Genomic DNA, 16,595 nt, shown 5'->3' with positions numbered 1-16,595 from the left:
TGCCTACACCCCTCCGCTCCCCATCCCTGCTCACTTCCTTTCTCACAACAGCCCTGAGGGTCCTGTTAAAACCTGAATTCGGATGATCAGCCCAAACCTGCATTTCTTCCCCGCAAGTCTCAGCTTTCCACAACGAGAGTCGCCACGCGTCCCCCGGCTTGTGACTGTCCAGGCCTGGGAAGGGGGCCTCCCGCCAAGACAGGTGGAAGGATCCCTTCTTAAGGAACAAAGAAAAGAGTCCACACGGAAGCAGACCCAGGCCCGACGGTTTTCCTGTCTCCCCGCCCCCCGACATTCCCGTCCCCACATCTTCCCACAATACACCCCCTGTTTTAAGGTAATGTGCGTGGGTCTCTTTTTCCTGCAACAGAAAGAGGTGGACCGAAAATAGGCCAGGGCCTGGGCCAGGGGCCAAATTTGGATGAAAAACTGGGTCAGGCAGGGGCGGGAGCCGCCGGCTGGGATCCTAGAGGATCGGGCTACACAGGGCCCGCTGGAGAGGCCCTTGTTTGTGCCCAGTGAGGACTTGTACGTTCACCAACCATAATCGTATGGAGCCCTTTTCCTGCCGGAGGAGGTCGGTACTATTGCCTACAGTTCACAAAGGGGGGAGCTGAGGCTGAGTCAGGATTTGGGGCTCACATGCCAGGCTCCTGACTCCAAAGTCTGCACTTTGGGGCACAAAGCAAAGTTGGGCAGAGCACAGCCACAGGTTGGGTAGGCTCTGCTGTTGATTTATTTATTATTTAAATCCTCACCCGAGGATAGTTTCTAATTGATTTTTAGAGAGAATGGAAGAGAGAGGGAAAGACAGAGAGCTATCGATGTGAGAGAAACACGTTGATGGGTGCCTCCTGCACACGCCCTGACCAAACCCCGGGCTGGGGAGAAGCCTGCAACCGAGGTATGTCGTGCCCTTGACCGGAATCGAACCTGGGACCCTTCCGTCTGCAGGCTGTCGCTCTATCCACTGAGCCAAACCGGCCAGGGCAGCTCTGCCACTTTACAGGTGGGCAAACTGGCTCAGAGTGTAGAAGCCACTGACCACTTATAAGCCTCGGAGCGAACAGGTGTCATCGCCAATGTTCAAACCCAGGTCTGCCCATGGGCTCCCAATGACTACTCCACACTGCCTCTCAGCCCTTAGTCCTCATACCGCCAAAGTCTGCCAACACACCAATCCTCGGTCCTCAGAGGCAGGGTGCTAAGTGCCTACCTGGTACCTGGCACACAGTAGGAGTACCTGGCACACAGTAGGGGTACCTGGCACACAGTAGGGGTACCTGGCACACAGTAGGGATACCTGGCACACAGTAGGGGTTCCTGGCACACAATAGGAGTTTGGTAAGGGTGGGGACCTCCCTTGCCCCTAGACAGAGCCCTCAGTGCCTTGCTACAGGCAGCTCCTTTCCGTAAACCCCACCAGACCTTTGTTCAGATTCCTGTCCCCACCCCAGCCGCACGGAGGGCCCCGAATAACAAGCTGAGTCTGCCCAGGAGGGTGGCATCAGCCCCCACACAGCCGCCCCCATCCTCGGACACGTTTTCATTCCCTTTGAGAAAGGCCCGATTTGGGCAGCTCGAGAGCAGATGTTTCTTAATGACCAGTTATCATGAGTATTTTTGGTCCCTAATCTCCGTAAATTGCCGGGACTTATTTGGTTCTCCCGGGAGCAGAGAATACGTCTTCCGTCCAAGCCTCGGAAGGGGTGGCAGAGCGTCGGCTATCAGCGCAGAGCGAACTGTCCCAGGACTGGGCGGCTTAAACAAGAAACATGTGCTGTCTCCCAGCTTCCGTGGGTCAGGAATTCAGGAGCTCCTTGGCTGGGTGGTTCTAACTCGGGGTCTCTCACGGCGTTGCCATCTGGATGTCAGCAGGCTACAGTCATCTGAAGGCTCGACTGAGGCCGAGGGACGTGCCTCCAAAAAGGGTCCTTCACACGGTGGTTGGCTGGAGTCCCCTGGTCCTCACCACGTGGGTGTCTCCGCAAGGCTGCTTGAGTGTCCTGACAACATGGCGGCTGGATTCCCCAGAGGGATGGTCCTCAAGAGAGCAAGGACGGGGTCCCAGCTGTCACATCCATCTTCTGCTCATCAGAAGGGAGTCAAGAAGCCCAGCCCATGTTCAGGGGCTCCCCCCTCCAAAGATGTGCGGATATATTTTTCATAAGTCACAGGCCCTGTCGTAGAACCCGGCGCTGGCATTCCCATCTGCACCAAGTGACCTTGCAGTCTCTCCTGATAAAGGGGGGGAGTGTAGCTCCCCACCTCTGATGTTGGGCTTGGTCCAGTGACTTGCTTCAGTCACCAGAACAAGGCGGGAATGGCTCTGTGCTGGTTCTGAACCTTCGCCCCCAGAGGCTTCGGGTGTCACTGCTTGCCTTCTCCCTGACGTCTCTGGGAGAGGACCATGGCCGAGGCAGCCCACTGACCCCCAAAGGATGAGAGACAGGAGGCAGAACAGAGCGGCCCTGCTGAGCCCAGCCTGGCTCAGCCAACACACATTAGACGGGTGAATTCGCTCAACACTTGTTCTGCGGCACCGAGGTTTTGTGATTATTTGTTACTCAGCATTACGGTGACCACACCTAACGGATACAGGGATGCGGGCTTGGGAATCAGCCAGTCCTGAGTCCCAATGTCAGTTGTGCCACGCTCCCCAGGTGAGCAAACCACGTCACTTCTCTGGGCCCCAGTGGCCTTATCTGTAAAATGGGGTGGTCACAGCTCCTCTCTCCTGGAGTTTTCGTGACGGTTAAGATCATGCCTACAAAGTGCTCAGCACAGTTTCTGGCGCTGTGGTGGTTATCATTAACAACACTGCTCGGAGCCTACTGCTCCAACACTGACGTGCAGGCACGGCTCGGACTTGACTCTCCTGCTCAAGCATCTGCTGTAGCTCCCTAGTTCCAAGTTCTCCAGTGCGACCTCAAGGCCCCTCTCCCCCTCCTCCCGTGTTGTGCTCACGGGCCACTCACCCTCCCTCCCTAACCAAAGGGCCTGGACGAGCGCACATGTTGGACCCAGAGCCCCAGCCCTGCACAGCTGGGCGCTCCCCTCCGCGCCAGGCCACCTCTTCGAGCAGCTCAGCTCGACTTTCAACAACCTGGGCCACATAGCGGTCAATGGCCCAGGTTCTAGAACAGTGATGGCGAACCTATGACACACGTGTCAGAGGTGACACGCGAAGTCATTTTTTTGGTTGATTTTTCTCTGTTAAATGGCATTTAAATATATAAAATAAATATCAAAAATATGTCTTTGTTTTGCTGTGGTTGCAAATATCAAAAAAATTCTATATGTGACACGGCACCAGAGTTAAGTTAGGGTTTTTCAAAATGCTGACACGCCGAGCTCAAAAGGTTCGCCATCACTGTTCTAGAATCAACCACATTGAGCTCTTGCGTCTGGCTTCACCACGCACGCACTGGCTGGGTGACTTTGGGGAGTGACTATACCTCTCTGAGCTTCCGTTTCCTCATTTGCAAAGCGGGGATCATCAGACCACTTACTTTATCAGGGGGTTTGGGGGATTGATCCCGTCAGCCATGTGAAGTCATATCCCTGCCCCTGGCCTGTTTAAAGTGTAAACACAATAGTCAGCTAACATGACTACTTACAGCAACAGTTCCTCCCTCTGTGCTGAGGGGACTGGTTTGTCTTTTCAGCCCATCGGGCACCGACAGTGGAAGCAGATGCTAAAGTCTCCCATGGGCGGGGGCGATAAGGTAGAGACCCTATAACTCGCCCCCTCCCCCGGCCAGGATTCCAGGCCCCACTCCCACCCCGACACTCTCTTACCTGCTTTGCATATTGGGGTTCCTCAGCCGGATGATCCAGAGAACAGCTTCTTTGCCTAAAACAGAGATCGGAAACCAGGGATCAGGTGGTCTCCGGGGCCCCCAGCTGCACCTTTTGGGGTTTCATGGCTAGGAGCTGACGCAGGGCTGGGCAGTGGGCATGAGAGGTCACGTGCTGCCTTTCAGACCCCTGGGGACGCTGTGGGCCCGGCCGAAGCCACTTTCGGCTCCAGACATGGCACAGTGCCCGCTCCGCTCTGCCACCCCCAGAGCACCCACGGCCTGATGGCCCTTCTCCTCCGGACCTCGCCATGCTGTTTCCTTTTGTATATTTTAAACCCCCCACTTGGCTCCTGGCCGCGGTCGGCTGGAGGGAAACAACTTGCGGGGAGAATGCCTTTAGCTGCGAAGATACAACGCCAACCAAATCACTTCCATAAAGGAAAGCTCAGCAGTGGGGAGCCTGGAGGGGTGCCTGGTTTTGGGGGAGCTCCCCGCTCCCTCTCCCTCCCCCGCCCTCTCCTTTCTGATCTTTTATTAAGAGCCTGTCTGGACTCTGCGGCTGCCACGCTGTATACAGGAGCGCTTGGTGGTTGCTTCTGAGAGGCCTGTGGAGGGCTGTTTGTATCAGCTCCACATGGAAGCAAGAACGCAGAGGGTGGCCGAGCCTCAGGGCCAGGCTGGGGCCTGTCCGCAGGAGGAAGGGCTGGCCCTGAGGGTCCCCAACAATGAGCACAGGGCCCTGGCCCCGGGGCGCGGCCTGGAGAAAGCCCACCCGCCCCAACATGCTGTGTGACCTGCAGAAAGTGTCTCCACCTCTCTGAGCCTCAGTCCCCGCACCTCACATGCGCCCCGAAAGACCTCGCAGGGGGGGAAACTGCAGTGAGGCGAGAAAAATGCATCTTTGCTGAGTGTCTACTAAATGTCACCGCTGCCTTCTTCCCAACGCCCTGCTCTACCCATGGGGAAGGGACTTGCCCAGAGGCACAGCCTGGGAGAGGCGGGGACACAGCTCCATTCACACCTTCTCTGCACCCACATCAAACACTTGCCTCCAAGTGCTTTGCCTACAGCGCCATGCGAGTCCTCACAACGGCCCCACACGTAAGCACTGCTACTTCCCCTGTTTTTATGGGTGAGAAAGCCAGGGCTCCTTGGGGAACGTGCTTGCTTCCTAGCCCATAAGTTACAGGCTGACATGCGAACCCGTCAGCACTCAAAGGGGTGAGAGAAAGGAAGGGGCAACGGTAGTGTCCACCCGTGGGGCCCAGGCTGCTAACCGCCTTAGGTCCCCACAGTGAGCCACTCCGCACCAGTTCAGAGGGGTGATCTACACCAGCGATGGCGAACCTTTTGAGCTCGGCGTGTCAGTATTTTAAAAAACCCTAACGTCACTCTGGTGCCATGTCATGTAGAGAAATGTTTTGATCTTTGCAACCATAGCAAAACAAAGACTTATATTTTTGATATTTATTTTATATATTTAAATGCCATTTAACAAAGAAAAATCAACCCAAAAAATGAGTTCGCGTGTCACCTCTGACCTGCGTGTCATAGGTTCGCCGTCACTGAATTCTAAACCCACTACGTGTGATCACATGAGCAAGTCTTGGGGGCATAATGTTGAGAGGAAAGAACAAGTTACTAAATGATGCGTAGGGTTTCCTGTTTAGGAAAAGTGTAGAAACAGTACTATAGCCCAAACCGGTTTGGCTGAGTGGATAGAGCGTCGGCCTGCGGACTGAAAGGTCCCGGGTTCGATTCCAGTCAAGGGCAGGTGCCTTGGTTGCGGGCACATCCCCAGTAGGGGAGTGTGCAGGAGGCAGCTGATCCATGTTTCTCTGTCATCGATGTTTCTAACTCTCTATCCCTCTCCCTTCCTCTCTGTAAAAAGTCAATAAAATATATTAAAAAATAAAAAGAAACGTAACTCTTGCAAAAAAAATACTATATATTGTTTATGGATATTCACAGATGTAGTGAAATTTTTTTAAAAAAGATACAAATGGCACCTCGAGGCAGGGGAAGAAAATGGAATGGTTTGGGGTCAGGGGTACACGGTACTGTATCTGTGACCTTTTATTTCTCAAAAAAGGAATGTCTGAAGCCAGAAACGAACTGTTATAGGGAAAAAACATCACAGGCCCCAAATGATGCCAAAAGCCCACGACACCAAGCCTGGATCTAACTCCTGATCTGAGCAGCTGCTGCGGCTCCTGGGAGAGAATCTTCATCAACCAGTCTGGCATTTTCTGGCCCACACCACTGAGGTCATCTGTCCCGTGACCCGACCCTCCCTCTACCCTGGAAAGAAGAGGCAATCCACAGGATACAAACCCTTCCCCTTCTCTCCTCCCCCGAAAAGGTGTCCCAGCCCCAATAATCTTTCCTTTTCTTCTGTTAATACCTCCCTGGCCCCACCCTCCTCCCTATACCAGTAAAACCTTTCTGCTTTGCTCGGCCACTCGGGGGCGCCCTTCGAGTTGCTGGTGGGGACGCGGCCAGATTCATGAATCGCTTTTTATTTTATTTTTTTATGAATCACTGTTAAAGCCGGTGAGATCGTCAGCTCTCCTCGGCTTCCTGTGGTGGTGTAACGGAGCAAGTGTGTTTGGAAACGTGAATGAAAAGGGGGCGATGTGAAAAACCGGACACGCTCGGGGTGGGAGCACAGGGCAGGCCTGACAACTCGGTGACCCAAGGTAACCCCACGGGAGGGTCTGAGCGCAGATCCCTCGCTGGGCAGGCGGCTGCGTTGCAGGCCACAGCTTCCCCAGCAAAGGCCGCTTCAGCAGAAGTGAGCGCTGCCCGCTGTCCTTACGCCCCAGACAGCGTCCCTTCGGACTGTCCGAGCGGTTTCCTTCTCTCGTCCCCTCAAAGGCTCCCCACAGGCAGGAGACCGCAGCCCCCACCCCCACTCAGTACCTTGTTCCCCGACCACCTCTGCGCTGCACATGTTCGTTACTAACCACGCTGCCCCCGTCGCCGTGAGAGTACGTGTTTCTCCACTTGGCTTTTCACAGCCCCGCAGACCTCCCCACGCTGCCTGCTCCCCGCCTCCTTCACCTGCCACCCACGCTTCCGCACACCGTCCTCAGTCTCCTCCTTGAACCTGTAAAATAAGCCGCAAGCCTGCCATTCCCCAGGAAGCGTGAGATCTCGCTCCCGGCATCTGTCAACAGTTTGGCTCAGATAAGCTCACGAAAGCCTGCCACAGGTTTGGCCCATTCTCATGTTGACAAAAGGTATACGGGGAGCACTGTAAACGGACGCCAGGCCCCCAGGGCCCCCCCGCCCCGCAGTAAGGATGGTGCACCGAGAAGTCCCGTCCCATCCCTTAGCATACTCGCACCCCAACAGTCACTGGGTCACAGGAAACAGCTCAGGCTCTTCCCCCAATCCCCCGCCCAGGCCCAGGCAGGACTCAGAGGGAGCCTTCCAGTGCCCACTGGACCGGCCCCTGTCTCCTGGCTCAGAACCCTCCCAGGGCAGCCCAGTGCCCTCAGAATCAAGGCCCAGCTCCTCTCTGCTGTCAGCACTCACCTTCACCCCCTGGGCTCTGCTGCCTGCACCCCTCACCATCCTTCCTCCACTCTCAGAGGCCAAGGCCGCGCTCACACCTGCAGACGTTTCCCGCAGCTGATGGGGGTTTTCTCAGCTAATTTTGCACACGTGACCCCTTGTTCTGGAAAGCCCTTCCCCCACAGCCTGCTACCCTGATGCCCGAAGCCAAATCCCTGGCCACGGTGCCCAAAAGCTCCTGGAAAAGTCTGAGGGGCCAGCCAGGCCTGCCAACAGGTGGGAGACGGCTGCTTTCCCTCCCCCTCATCCCTCCCTGGGGTCAGGGTCCTGCGTTCGCTTCTTGACAGCTTGCACGTCACATGGAGGGTAAAACTCAGCTGCTGAAAACCGATCAAGGCCCCCAAACAGTTTAATAAAAGGACAAAATGGCACTGTCCCCACTTAGCCCACAGGGTCCCTCTGGCTGAGCAATGGGGTTCCATCTGCCCCACCCTCCACCTCCTCCCCGGGCCATGGCTTCCAGAGCAAAAGAGCGCGGGCAAGCAGCAAGCACACCCCAAATTCCTCCCACTGTCTCTTCCTTGAACAAAAGGAACCGAGAAGGTTGGGCTGCACTGTGTGTGTGTGTGTGTGTGTGTGTGTGTGTGTACCCACCCAAGGGTACAGAGAGAAACAAAATCTAAAATTCTTTTCCTACTGGTGACTCCATATCCATTTTTAATAGGTTGCTATATATACGTCTCATGTGTAGATAATATATGTACATGTTAAAAACATATCTGTGCATGTGTGTTTCAGGCACCCAAAGCTCACTGTGTGCCTCCGACCTCAGTTTCCCCTTTTGTGAGAGGAGAGGCGGGGGGTGCTTCAGCCCTGACAGTTCATCTGAGTGCATCCCGGAGGCGGAGGGTTAGAGACCCAGGCCCGCCCTGTCCAGCTTGTCCTCCTTCCTCGCCTCCCCTCCGCAGCCCTGCCTGCAGCCCCGCCATTGGTGACGCCCCCCCTCCCATTGTCCCCTTTAGACATGAACTTACCCCCGGGATGGGGATCCCTAACCCCTAGAGCAGCGGTTCTCAGCCGCTGATTTCCCACCGGGGAGACCGGGCTGCCTTTGGAAGCAAGGCCGGTGGAAACAACGTGGGGCGAGAGTGACACCTAGTGGACAGGGGCGGGGATGCCGCGCAAATTCTCGTGGTGCACAGCGCAGCCCCCGGACCTGCCAGGGTAGCTGAGGGTAGGAAGCCTGCCCCGGAGTGAAGGCGGGTAGATGCTCTGGACTGAGGCGGCTGGAGCACCCCGGTGGCCCCGAGAAGGGAGGGAGCATGAAAAGTTTAAAAGAGAGGAACCAGTCCGGCTGGTGTGGCTCAGTGGTTGAGTGTGGACCCATGAACCAGGAGGGCACTGCAATTCTCTGGTCAGGGCACGTGTCCAGTTGCACTGAATCCCCAGTAGGGGGCGTGCAGAAGGCAGCCATCAATGATGCTCTCTCATCACTGATGTTCCCTTCCTCTCCCTGAAATCAATTAAAACATGTATTTTAAAAAATAGAAAAAGAGAGGAACTATGTTTGTTCCACAGCATTGAGGTTCACATGAGAACGTGGCAGCGGGGCTGGTTAAGGCGCGGGGCGATGAAGTTAGGATGGACATCTCGCCCTGGGACAGGTTCCCGAGTCTGTGCCCTGGAGGGCGCCCTGGGGGTGGTGCCCCATGGGAGGGGCAGGAGACATTGCTGCCGGGCAGAGCAGTGAGCTGGTTTCAGAAGATGGAGAGGTCCGCACAGCGACCAGGTCCAGTTTGGACAGCAGACGTTCCCTTCCTGTTACCGGGGCTCCTGGCGCAGCGAGGTCACTGGAGAAGGAGGGGGTGGGGTGGCTTCCCCGAGAGAGGAGGGGGGTTCACGTATGCGCGCAGCTAGGGAGCGTGTGAGTGCACTGGGAACCTGGGAATGGGGAGGGGGGCGCGGGCAGACCCCGCCCCTGCCCTCAGCTAGTGTGCAGTTGTGATGGGGGGGCGGGGGAGCAAACAAGTTGTGAGCCATCGCAATACGTGTGCAAAGAAGGCGAGGGGTTCGTGGGGAGACCTGATGAGGAGACGAACTATATGAAGGTGGAAATAATGATGCATAAAAAGTGCCTACTCACTGTCTGAAAGAAGAACTGTTGAATGAGCTAAAATGGTTAAAATAATTACTATGGAGGGGCATCCGCCACATGCCCCTGGGGGCAACCACGTTAAGAGGGAGCCCAGGTGACCAGCCAAGCCAGCCACTTGGGGCAAAGGTGTTGTAAGTCAGGCAAGAAAGAGGCTCAGAGAGGTTGGGCCCTGTGCCCAAGGTCACACAGCCAAGTAGCTGCAGAGCGTAAGACTCAACGAGGGCTCTGTTGTCCTATCCTTTGCCCAGTTTCTGCTTCTCAGTTTCTGCTTCTCTCTCTCTCTCTCTCTCTCTCTTTCTCTCTCTCACACACACACACACACACACACACACACACACACACAGCACCCTAGTCCCACTGGGCATAAAAGATACTGCAGCGGACCAGTTGCAAGTCACACTTTATTCATTCACCAAGAGGCCTGGAAGGGGGGGGGGCTGGGCAGCAGACCAGGCCCCTGGGAAGGAGGAAATGAGGGGCATTAGTTGGAGGGGTGGAAGGCGCCCCGCTGGTGCCACTGCATGTCACGGATGCGGCGCACAGACTGCACCTGGGGGTGGGGAGCCCCGAAGTCATTGCTGTCCTTGTAATCGCCCTTCTCCAGCAGGTACTGCAGCCCGCGGTAGCCAGGGTACTGGTAGCCGACCCACCTGCAGGCCGGAGGCAGGAGGGAACATGGGAGACAGAAGGAGAAACACATGAAGGGGGGGGGGGGGGGAAAGAGAAAGAGAGAGAGACAGAGACAGAGAGAGGTGTCCACATAGAAATGGCGGACTTGATCGCTTGTGCTGATCTCTCCATCTCCTGAAGACTGAGCCTCCCAGTTTCACCCGGTAGCACCCAGCCTCTGCCTTCTTCCTTCTCCTGATGGGGAGCTCACTACCTCAGGAAGCACCTTTTGCCTGAAGGCCTGAGACTGGGGTCAGTGGAAGGAGTGATCTTGAGTTCACTGACGATTAGAACAAGACAGGCCCCTTACCCCAACCCCAAACCCAGCGGCAAGGCCGCAAGAGGAACAGGCAGGACTGCAGAGGCCCATCTGAAGGCGCCACCATGGCGGGGGTGACTCGCTCTTTCCAGGACCTGATAGAGTCCGTCTTCTCCCCAGAAAACGCCACACAGCCTGGCCCACAGGGACCCGCCTGGCCAGCCCCACGGACACCTCAGCTCTACTCCTCAGTCTCGTGTCCCCACGCGCCTGCACCCCTGCCGCTCTGGCCTCTGCAGAGTCCCTCCTGCTCACCAGGGGTCCCTCTGGACCCTGCAATTCCAGCTCTTTTTTGAGATCTCAGCTCACGGGTCCCTTCCTCAGGGAAGGAGCCAGATGTGTGTGATTCTTAAATCACTTACAGTTGTCCCCGACTAGACTGTCAGCTCCGCAAGGAGAAGCCAGGCCGCTCACACAGGCCCGGCACGTGGCGGCACTCGGCGAATGGAAGCAGTGGATGAATCAACAGTGAGTGAAGGGGCGATGAACACAGAACTATCCGCGCTCTTTCAGGAGCCTGACAGACCCTAGAAGGCCAGTCGGGGATGGTAAACTACCCGCCTTGGGGGAACAAAGTCTTGATTTATAGCATGTTCCCAATTCCCGTGGTGTAAATGCTCCCACGATGGCTGATTGCAAACTGCCAATGACTCAACCACCAGCTTATGAAAATTCTGAAAAGTTAACAGTCGGCTCTTGCAAGCTGGTACAAGCCGGCCGCAGCACGCCACTGCCCGAGCCCACCCGTGGGCCCCTCTTACATCGAAAAGTCTCCCAGCGAGAAACCCCCCAGTGCTGGTGACCAAGCTTCACGTGCCAAAGAAGGTCAACATGGTGGGAAACGACAACGCCTTTCACCCAACTCAGGAGTTCATGCATGATCAGGCCAGCAGGGTCTGCCTGGCCGGGTAGTTCAGTGGTTAGAGCGCTGCCCCACTACGCCAAGGTGCAGGTTGGCTCCCCAGTCAGGGCACATACAAGAATCAACCAATGAATGCATCAATAAGCGCAAAAACACATCACTGTTTCTCTTTCTCCCTCCCTCTTCTTTCCTTTCTCTTTCTCTAAAATCAATTGGGAAGGAAAAAAAAAAGGGCCAGCGTAGGATGGGCTCCCTGCCTCGCAGCTTTGTAAGACCACTCAGCTCATTCCCAGGCTCCTGCTACCACCCCTGTCTCTGTCCCTCCCTCCCCCTGCCCCGGCCTCCCCACCAACAGGAACCTTGGGGCGAGGTTAAGGCCAAGGTCTCCTCCTCCGAAGGTAAGGTGTTGCCCAAAAGGCAGGTCTGGGTGGAACTGCAGGGCTGAAAGCCACCACACGTGGCCGATGCATCCACGCCCGGCTTCCGATGCAAAGACCGAGGCGGAGAGTGAGCAGGCTCCCCAGCGCTCAGGGAAGGGCAGGACTTAGCACCCCGGGTCCTGGCTCCTGGCCCAGGGTGAGCCGGGCGTGGTCTGTACTCACGTGCCGCTCTGCACCCGCACGGAGGACACCTTCTCCTGGTAGCCGTGGGCGTGGAAGCTGGGCACGTCATCGTCAAGGATCTCCATCTTCTTCCCCGTGAAGTTGGGGTTCTCATAGAGGATGATCTTGGGCTCCTGGCTGTCCTGCTGACGGGGAGCGGGGATGTCAGTGCAGGGCAGGGGCTGGAGTGAGCCCTCCCATCATCCTCACGCCCTGGATTGGGGTCAGCAGCTACACCACGGCCTCGCCCAGGATCCCACCACCCGAGTGTCTGTGACAATTGCCAATGAACAGCGGCTGTTTGTTGAGATCCTATTGTCATGTAACGGACACTTGAGTCTACACTTCGGGGAATATTTGATTCTGAAATGTCACTTTCCCTCCCATAGCTTCAACTCCCTGTTTAAAATAAATGCCAGCCATGAGCTACACACACACACACACACACACACACGGCCCTATGGTGCCTCTAGGTGACATGACATATTTTGCTTCCTTCATCTCCACGTCTCTTCCCGTCCTCCTGCTCCTTTAATCCTTTCAACCACTTGTGCCATTCGGCCGATGAGGAAACTGAGGCTCAGACAGGTCAAGTGACTTGCCCAAGGTCACACAGCTGCCAGTGCCAGAGCCACATAGGAACCCAGGTGTGCAGAAGGCTGGGTCCAATGTTCTCCAACCTGCTGCCAGGCTTTGGGGAGAAGTGGACAGGGCTGGGAAGGCTGGGGAGTGTGGCTGAGCCCTGCTGGGCTCTGTGTCCACCCCAAGTTCAAACACTAGGAAGAATCAGGACCAGAGAAAGGCCCACAGGCCACATGGGCTTGAGCGAAGAATGAGAGCTGAGCCGCTCTCCACCACAACCCACCCCGGAAGTCCTTCCCGTCTTTACAGTGGCTACACGTGACTGAGCGACTGCTCTGTGGCAAGAGTTATACATCCCTGGAAACACCGTCCACACAGAACAGAATGTGAACAGCGCCCCCCTTGGACCATTTGAAGTCTTGTGAATGGAGCTCCGTGGGGTTGTGCAGCTCTCAGACAAAGCATGATGGAATCTCAGGACAGGAGAGGAAAATCCCCATTTTACAGAGGAGAAAACTGAGGCTCGGGGAGGGGGAAGTGACTTTTTTAGGGCCACACAGCCAGGACGTCCCCTGCCAATCAGAAGGGGCACACTGCTGGAGGAGAAGGCTTCTATCTGGTCCTTAGACCCCTAACCCCAAGGCGATAAAGAGGAAGAAGGATGAGGGGCAGGGGCTCACCACTTTGATGGGCCTCAGGGAGCTGAGGGAGTCGGTCCTCCGACTGCTGGTCCACGAGTCCCAGCGGGGGTACTCCCCCTTCTCAAACACAAACTGCTCACCTTTGCAGTTGGCTTGTTCGTAGCCCACCCAGCTGCAGTGGAGAGGTGAGAGAGAGAAGCTCACAGCTGCTCGGCTCATCAAGGAATAATAGCCCTGCCCAAGTCCAAGTACAGCCAATCCAAGAGCACAGTCACCTCAGTTATCCAGAACCCAGCATGACACTGACTTCAACCATCTGGAAACCAAGCAGGAAATAAGCCAGACGGCCTGGCAGCAAATACAGACCTACAGGCCCATGCCCGAGGGCCCAGGGCATGCTGGAACGAACAGCCAGCTCTCAGAAGCAAACACAAAGCTCTGATGGTGGCATCTGCCCATTTCCCTGGTGTAAACGCTCCCACCATGGCGGACGCTCGCTTCCCAATGCCCGCACGCTGACGGTGCCGGTGAGCTCTCGACAACCGCTTCCTAAGGACCCACTGCCCAGAGCAACATGGCCGGATGGAGCGCAGCCTCTTCTAAAAGCGGCAAGAGACAGGCGCACCCCTCCCGTTACCCCTTAGATGATCACACTGAACAGCCACAGGGCTCCAGGCTGCAGGGTTCACCCTGGCAACGAACCGCCTCCACATGCCAGGCATTTCCAAGCGGTGTCTCCTTTACCCCACTCCCCTCTTTCCTCTATTAGTCACGTGTCCCCGGAAGGCAATCCTTGAGAGGACATCCCCGGAGCCAGAGACAGGCAATTCTCAAAAGGCCCACAGCCGTGACTGTGGCCCAGCCTCGAGGAAGTGGCTGGCCTCCGGGTCAGACTCTTCCCATGAGCCCTGCCCCTCGTCCTCAGGAGGACATGGCCATCCTCATCCTACAGAGGGGGAAACTGAGGCTCTGAGAGGGAAGCCACTCAGCCCAGCAGTGGTGGAGGCAGGATCTGAACCTAGCTCCCTCTGACTCCAAAGCGCACATCCTCCCGCTAGGCTGCCGGGCCCCAGATCCTGGTCCCCCGATTGCCCCAGCCTGGCACCCCGAGGGGGGCGGCCTCCCTGGTACCTACGGTCCAGCCTGCACCAGCACGGAGCCCGTCTTGTCCATGCCCATCTCCTTCAGGTTGGGGCAGGGCCCGCTGAGCTCCTGCGAGCGGCCCTGGAAGTTCTCCTGCTCGAAGATGATGATCTGTAACAGCAGGACAAAGTCAGTCCACGGAGAAGAGGGGGAGCAGGGCGGTGAGTGGGGAGGGGACTCAGGAGCCTCGAAGGAGGCTGCAGGGCTCCTCTCTGGGGTCCCAGCCAGCAGGTCTGCATGTCCAGTGAGCTCCCAGGCGGGGCTGGTACCACGGGTCTGCAGGGCATGGTAGGCGCAGCGAGATGCTCAACCACGGGTGGAGTTTCCCCTGCTCCTGGGGGGGCTGGCCTCGGACCCCTGCCATCCACACCCTCAGCCCCGCATCACCAGGGAACCACACGTACTTGGCCCTTGCTTGACGCCTCAGGGCTTCGCAGCTCTCCCTCGGGCCTCCCCCCAGGACTTCCCTTCCCTTCCCCCACCCCGTCCTCTCACCAGCCCATGGCCTCAGAGCCACGTACTAAGGGGAAGCCAGCTGCCACCTTTTATGATTCCAGAGAGCACGGGGAAGGGGGGGCCCAGAGGGCAGGGGTTTTCTAGCCACTTCCCCAGGGGCTGCCTCTGGATGAAAAAGGGGGCTCAGGGCAGCGGCCTCCCAGGAGGGCAACCGTGCAACCCGCCCAGTCAGCAGAGGCTGGGTAAACGTGCCCCTCTCTCCCAGGCCGGGATTAGCCACAGAAAGCCAGGGAAGGCAGGCCTGCCAGGGCTCAGAGACAAATTCCAGGGCTCCATTCCGCCTTTGCGGTCACTTACTCGACGACAGACGGTCAGGAGACGCGGGCATTGGTGTCACCTCTCCCGCCTCCAGCTGTGCACCCCTAGGAAGCAGCTTGACTCTCTGAGCCTCGGCCTGCCCATCTGGGAAATGGGGGATCGCTCCTATTTTACAGGGTCACCAAGAAGAGCCAAGAGCATGGCATGAGGGGCTGGGGGACAGGGGCTGGCGGGGTGGTGAGAGCGAGGAGTGGCAGCCTTTCCGTTCATTCGAGAGGCCCCAGAGGGCCCCGGAGCTATTGGCGTTGTGGTTCTTTATCGACAAATGGACACGAAAATTTTACCCGTTTCTAACCCTTGACACCTGCGCTGTCCATTGGCTACATATACCTATTGAGCAGGGGCAACTGGTCCGAAGGAAGATGTGTTATCAGCATAAAATACACATCAGGTTTGTAAGATTTAGCATGAAGACAATCATGTAACGCTGCTCCCGCATAATGTGCCCACTGACTTCACATTAGACTGTATTGGGTTTAATAAAAGATGGCGTGAAGGTTCATCTCATCTGTTTCTTTGCACTTTTTGAACGTGGCTACTAGGAAGCCCCTGATGACGTCTATGGGGCTCTGGTTTAATGTCGATTGGACGGAGCTGCTCTAAGTCACGTGACACCAGCCTTTCTGCTGTTCCTCAAAGCCACCCAGCTCGCTCCGACCCCCGGGCCTTTGCACCTGCCGTGCCCTCTGCCTGGAATGCTCTCCCCTGCCCCGCTCCCCGGTTTTCACGTGGCTGCTCCCTGCCTTGACCTGGGTCTTTGTTCGAATGCCACCTCCTTGGAGAAGCCCTCTCTGAGCACCTTAGCTATCACACCATGCCTCCTGCACCCCAACTCTCAGGAACCCTCACTCTATGCTTCTTTGTAACACTTCTCACCCCTTGAAGTCATATAGTTACTGGTCTGTTCACTGACCGTCTTTCCTCTAGAAAGTGAACCCCTCAAGGGACAGAATGGGGTGACAGCAGGCAGTTCTGGGGTGGATGCCCTGCCCAGACCCCAGGGCAGAGGGAAACAGAGCAGCCTGGCGGACAGCTGAAGGCGGAGGTTTGGGGCGGGTTGGGTGTGACGAGCTTACATTGGGATAAGGACGTGGAGGGTGAGAAAGCGAAGAAGACATTCCCGGTGACTGGCATCGGTGGACCCCCCACAGCCAGGCGTGAGGCCGAGTCTGGGCTTTGCCTCCTCACAATCACCCTGTGTCTTGAATTCAATTCTCATGTGATGAACGATGGAACTTAGAAACTTAAGTCTCCAAAGCCGGAAGCTGGTGTGGGATTCTGACCTGCCGGTCGTGGGCCAGGGAGGAGCCTTCACAATCAGCGCCCACCCCCACCACTGCGCCCGAGGCTCAGAGAGGCCGAGAGGCCGGCCAGGGTCACACAACAGTGTGGAGCCAGGACTCAAACCCATCTCCCCTTCACAAGGCCTTTCTTAGCTGGGACGAGGGTCCACCCTGGCCCTAGGG

At 56.8% G+C, this 16,595-nt stretch overlaps 1 protein-coding gene across 3 annotated transcripts in view; it reads right to left on the bottom strand.

Moving 5' to 3' along the window:
• Positions 1-9,858: 9,858 nt before the first annotated feature.
• LOC102764069 (beta-crystallin B2) overlaps positions 9,859-16,595 on the bottom strand; it is a 7,825-nt gene continuing 1,088 nt past the window's right edge. For 2 of the 3 annotated variants that reach the window (XM_015562859.1, XM_015562861.1), the window contains exons 3-6: positions 14,288-14,406; positions 13,192-13,324; positions 11,930-12,075; positions 9,859-10,127 (exon numbers count right to left, since the gene is read on the bottom strand). In XM_015562859.1, coding sequence (XP_015418345.1) covers positions 9,959-10,127; positions 11,930-12,075; positions 13,192-13,324; positions 14,288-14,406 — 567 coding nt within the window. In that variant the 3' untranslated portion in view covers positions 9,859-9,958. The remainder of the gene's footprint in view (positions 10,128-11,929; positions 12,076-13,191; positions 13,325-14,287; positions 14,407-16,595) is intronic. The other variant, XM_015562858.1, reaches the window with a different exon arrangement.

This window comes from Myotis davidii, unplaced genomic scaffold (genome assembly GCF_000327345.1).
Source record: "Myotis davidii unplaced genomic scaffold, ASM32734v1 scaffold478, whole genome shotgun sequence".
NCBI lineage: Eukaryota > Metazoa > Chordata > Mammalia > Chiroptera > Vespertilionidae > Myotis > Myotis davidii.
Note: the sequence above shows the minus strand (reverse complement) of the source record. Positions and strands in the feature narration are given on the sequence as shown.